Genomic DNA, 5,613 nt, shown 5'->3' on the forward strand with positions numbered 1-5,613 from the left:
TAGCTACTGGCAGGATTGATTGATTGAATTTTAGCACAGCGTTTTGTATGTAGCCTGCCTAAACATCTGTTTCTATACAACTGTTGCTCAATTCTCTTTTCCTTTCGAATTACCATCTTTGAAGCACGAAAGAAAAATCCATCCAAAAGACCAAACAAATTACCCTAAGGCTTCTAAATCCTTTAAAGGAGAATCTGAGCTTGAAGAGGGTCCTTTACTCCCCCGCCCCTTACCTCCAGCACGGGTTCAAACTACAACCCTTAAGCTTGGCCCAAGTCCCGCCCTTTACCCAGTCATCTAATGAATATGTAAATTAAACATAATTGGCAGCCAATGGCGTGGGTTCTAGTCACATGGTGCTGATGGTAGGTGAGCAGACAGAAGTTGTGTCAGTGAACAGAGAGGGCTCTCAGTCTGGGGCGAGCGCTCTAGTGAGCGTGGACGGATGCTTAGGCAGTAGTCCTGGCAGCGGCAGCAGCGGCGGGCAGTAGTGGTGGCAGAAGAGGGGAAGAGAGACGGCCAGGAGACCTATACACACTCACACTTTCAAGTTCCCTTGGAGGGAGAGGAGTTGGGGCTGCAGAAAGAGGCCAGGAGCGGTCCCATCTTATCCCATCCCGTTTCCCACTTTTCCTCTTGCTCCCTGGCTCTGCGAGAGTTCAGGATTTGGGTAGCCATACGTGGCATTGAGGGCAAAGGGGCCGGGAGAGTGGGGACCAGAACCAGAGGTGTAGTGGAAGATGCCCATCCTGCTGTTCCTCATAGATACGTCCGCCTCCATGAACCAGCGCACTGACCTGGGCACCTCCTATTTGGACATTGCCAAAGGCGCTGTGGAGTTATTCTTGAAGGTAAAAGGAGGGGAAAAGAGATGAAGGGGTCGCTTCTGCGGGATGGGGGGGTTGGACTGAGGTGCTTCTGTAACGTTTGTATCGCTTCCCCTCGTTTCCTACGCGACCCCTCCGTCATCCCTCGCCCCGCAGCTGCGCGCCCGGGACCCAGCCAGCCGCGGAGACAGGTACATGCTGGTCACCTACGACGAGCCTCCCTACTGCATCAAGGTAAACAGGCCAGCGGGGGAGCGATGGGCGGGAAGTGCGTGCACGTCCACTAGCCTGGGGCTGCTGATCCCTTTCGTCTCCACCCGTGGCGATCCTGCGTCGCCCTGCGGGACGGGCTGGAGTGAGGGGCGCCGAAGGGCAGGAGGAGCGGGGCGGGTGGCGGCGGTCGGGGGTCGCCGAGAGGGGCCCAGAGATGAGCAGCCGGTGTAGAGAAGGCACCGGAGGGCCGAGTTCCTAGCAGGGCTGCAGCAATCGCCTCGGAAGATGGCGGACATTTTGCTTTTGTATGAGGCAGCCAGAGGCAGGGTGAGGGCGCTGCTGAGATGGAAAGGAGGGAGGGGTGGAGGCCGAGGAAGGAGGGCTCAAGGCCCTTGGTGAGGCTGCGGCTGCTTCGCCTGGGACTCCGCCCCGATGTGCTCCCAGCCCCGCGCGGGCTTTGCTGCCGCCTGGGCTCCTCCTCTGGTCCCTCCTTCCAACCCTCGGCCCGCCCCGCCTGGGCTTCCTTTCCCTCCTCCCGCTCCGGTCCGCTTCTCCTTCACCGCATGTTCCCCTCCTCTTCCTGCCAAACGCCGGGCTGCTCTAAGGCTGGCCTCCCAGAGCGGCTCCTTTGCATCGGAGACCCTGGTCCCCGCCCCTCCCGTGCCACCACCGGCTTGGAACTGCTTAGCCTGTGCAGCTCCCAGCTCCCAGACCCTGCTCGCTCAGTCAGGTCGAGCCCAGCTCTCAGTTACCTTAGCGACAGTTGCTGTTTCATTGGAAATTCCTGCGAAGCAACCACAGAGTGTTTGGGGGAGGGGGTGGGCGCGCGCTCCGGGCCCGCGCGCGCGGGGGGGGGGCGGTGGTGGTGGTGGTGGTTGCCCGAGCAAAACCTTCTTAGGGAACTGGTTTAACAGGGGCCAGAGTTTGTTAGGGAGCAGGCCTACCTATTTGCATCCGAAATTAGGTTTGCTGTTAGCTGCTTAGTGATTTGCCAGGGGGCGTTTGGACTCTGAGCAGATGCACTAGACCAAGTCAATGATTTGATTCTCAGGGTCTGACCCTTAGCCTTCGTGGGGTAGTTATTTATGTTCCCATGGTGAACAGATAAAGAACTGGTTCGCCTGCAGTGGCAAGATAAGAGGAACTCCAACTGTTAAATCATCCTGCATAAGGATCCTGCTTGCATGTTGAAATATTAGAAGGTTGTTACTATTATCCTTGATGTCTTTCACTGGTGCGTCATCCGTCCATCCCCCCCTTACCCCGCTCCCTGTCTAACTCATGTCAGTAAATTAACAGGAGGTTCAGTCAGGATGTGTTGTAAGTCCTAGTTTAGTGAGTTGTTACCTCTCAAAGTAAGTTGGCCAGAATGTTCTTTCAGACATAATGAAAGCGTAGATACTGATTTGGTAACTCTCTACTTTGATTAAAAGTTTAAATAGCAGGTTTTTCCTAATACTATTCTGTTTGTTTTTGTTTTGTTTTGTTTTCCAGACAGAGTTTCTTTGTGTAGCCCTGGCTGTCCTGGAACTCACTCTGTAGACCAGGCTGGCCTGGAACTCAGAAATCCGCCTGCCTCTGCCGCCCAAGTGCTGGGATTAAAGGCCTAATACTATTCTGGTTTCAGCTAGTTTGTTTTCAATTTTTATTTATCTACCAAAAAAAAAATAGAACACTTCTTGCAAATATCGTATGGTTTTAGAAATGCCAGTTTTCCAGGCCAGCCTGGGCTAACATATTGAGAACCTAGAGCTGGAGACATAAATTTCAGTAATGGAGCACTTACAGATATGAAGCTTTGCAAGCATTCTATCCTTCCCATAGAAAAACAAACTAAGATGCAGAGTCTGAAAGTCTCCACCCTTTGAGCACCGATGCTGACCGGAAGAGCCTACCTTTCCGAGGCTGCCTTGTTGGAAGACATACTCAGCAGTTTGAAGCAGGGCAGGGGATAAGCTCCGAAACCAGTTCCTAGCTGTCATTTTCTTTCAACGGACAGCATTTTGCAAGGACTGATGGTACTTCGGAAAATAGTTTTTTGAGTTATAGGAAGAATTACAAGACAGCTTGTCCTGGCATTGCATACCTTTATCCCCAGCACACAGAAGGCAGAGAGAGATGGACCTTTATGAGTTCGAAGCCAGCCTGGTCTACACAGCAAGTTCTAGGCCAGCCAGGGTTCTCTATAGTGAGATGCTTTCTCAAAAAAGAATCCATGATAATATTTACACACTCCTTTCCCTTGGCAGGAAGATGTTTTGCCCCACTTTAACAGCCATTATTACATCTTTAAGCCTAGCACTAGAATTCCATGCCTCATACAATTTCTTTTCAGTGCTTAGGGATACAACTCTGGTTCTCCAGCCAGTGTGCTTATTTAGATTCGGCTTTCCCCACTTCTTTCGAGTGAATTACTCTGAGTTGCCATGCACATTTTAATGGCTGGGTATTTTTGCCACATGTTTATGAAGCTTTTGATATTTGTTTGGAAGAGAAGAAAATGTCCAATATTATATTTAGTGGAAATTTTATTGTAGTTCTTTTTCTTCTGCTATACAGTGCATTCTACAAGAAGGAGTCCGCTTTGATTTCTTCTCCTGTAGATCAAGTGTGTGAAGATGCTTGGTGTACTTTTTAAGTTTCATGTGTGTTGGTGTTTTGCCTGCCTGCATATCTGTGTGAGGGTGCCAGATTCCCTGAAACTGAAGTTACAGACAGGTGTGAACTGCCATGTAGTTGCTGGGAATTGAACCCAGGTTCTCTGGACTAGCAGCTGGTGCCGTTCATCCCCGAGCCATCTCTCCAGCTCCTCTATGGTTAGTCTTTATGCCTTCCCAAGCCTTTTCACATTCTTCATTTTACCTATGTGAAAGGGAAAGATTAAGCATCGAATAATATTCTCATGCTTTACCAACATTACCATTGGTAGACCATATTTAGGTAAGGGTTTTCTGAATCTCCATTTTGGACTCGCCCATCCCTCTCCTCTGCCTGTGACAACCTCGTTCTTCTGCTTTTTAGGTTGTAGCTTGCTTAGAACTTTGGGAATTTTCGAGCATCTGGTGATAGTTTTCTTAAAATTCAGTATAGATTTTTCACCTTCTAGTAGCTGGGAGTCCTCTAGGACTGTTTTTGGTCACACATGCTATCAAATTAGGTATTTCTTTGACTGTCAGCCGGCATCTTAGTTTCTACATAAAACTCTATTCTCTCTTAGGGGTCCAAGTGATGCTTTGGTAGTATTTTACTGGTAGCAAATTGTTCTGCAGAGTCAATGTTGTAAGTGTCATTTTCACTTTCTCGGAGGCTGCAGAAACATTGCAATATTTTACTTCTCAGATCTGGAGTATTTCCAACTCCAAATGCTTCCAAATGAATTTTACTTTGCTAGTAGGTCCTCTTCTGTTGCAGCTGTAATAGGCATGGGTTGTGCATTTGCTTAGGAGATTTCTTTTTAACAGGCATGCAGCTCTTCCCAGTATATCCGCTTACAAGCTTTGACAATAAATCTTGTGCAAAGTTAATGCAGCAGGGACTTTTTACTAATGTATGTGGTTGAGTATGTAAATATAGTAGTTCACCAAAGACTTAGTAACTCTCTACTGCATACTTCTTTGCATATAGCTGTCTACTCTTTTAATATTAGTCATACCTGTTCCATGCTGTGCCGCTGTGTGTTGATGCAATTAAGTTTCATGTGGGGACCACGTATAAAATGCAAATATTGTGTGTTAAATCTCTGTTAGGGTTGCTTCATAAACATGTTTCAGCCATTGTGTTACAAGTATTAATGCTCTCTATATGCAGTATACTTTCAGTGTACATACCTAGATACTCCTGCTTAGCATTTTATAATACACTGTATATGTTATACAGTTTATTATATTTAGTATTTTATAATACACTGTATATACTATACTATACAGTGTATCCTTAGAAGACAATCAAGTACAGGGCTTTAAAAATGTTGTGTGAGAGTTTTGTGGCAATAATTATAGTTCTTAATAGTCTTGGCTGAGATTTTGCTGTCTTGTATGTTTTGTTTTGTTATGAATCATAATTTCCTTTTATTCTGTGACTGGGAGAGGCAGGCTTGTCAGAAGAAAGTAAACCATTAGCCTGTGTTCTCTCTTAGTATAAGTATTCAAAATGATTTTATATTTGAAACCACTTTATTAAAATTATTTTTATTTAAAGGAGGTTATTTTTTAAAACATAACAGAATCACTTTTCTAGAAATAGTTGAAACATGTGAATAAATAGTGGTCAGAAGTGTTATAAATAAGAGATAATGTTTCAAAGGAACACCCTAAGCTACTAATTTGAAAACATATACCATTTGAAAAAGTGAGCACCAGGGCGGTGTGGCTCACACCTTTAATCCCAGCACTTGGGAGGCAGAGGCAGGCAGATTTCTGAGTTGGAGGCCAACCTGGTCTACAGAGTGAGTTCCAGGACAGCCAGGACTACACAGAGAAACTCTGTCTCTGGAAAAAAAAAAAGTGATCGCCAGGCAGTGGTGGCACACGCCTTTAATCCCAGCACTTGGGAGGCAGAGGCAGGCAGATTTCTG

At 46.8% G+C, this 5,613-nt stretch overlaps 1 protein-coding gene across 4 annotated transcripts in view; it reads left to right on the forward strand.

Moving 5' to 3' along the window:
- Positions 1 to 352: 352 nt before the first annotated feature.
- Positions 353 to 5,613, forward strand: part of LOC116083946 (integrator complex subunit 6-like) — a 55,990-nt gene continuing 50,729 nt past the window's right edge. For 2 of the 4 annotated variants that reach the window (XM_031360992.1, XM_031360906.1), the window contains exons 1-2: positions 353 to 851; positions 984 to 1,061. In XM_031360992.1, the coding sequence (XP_031216852.1) occupies positions 741 to 851; positions 984 to 1,061 (189 nt within the window). In that variant the 5' untranslated portion in view covers positions 353 to 740. The remainder of the gene's footprint in view (positions 852 to 983; positions 1,062 to 5,613) is intronic. The other 2 variants (XM_031360804.1, XM_031360814.1) reach the window with 1 other exon arrangement.

Source organism: Mastomys coucha, chromosome X (assembly GCF_008632895.1).
Source record: "Mastomys coucha isolate ucsf_1 chromosome X, UCSF_Mcou_1, whole genome shotgun sequence".
Lineage (NCBI taxonomy): Eukaryota > Metazoa > Chordata > Mammalia > Rodentia > Muridae > Mastomys > Mastomys coucha.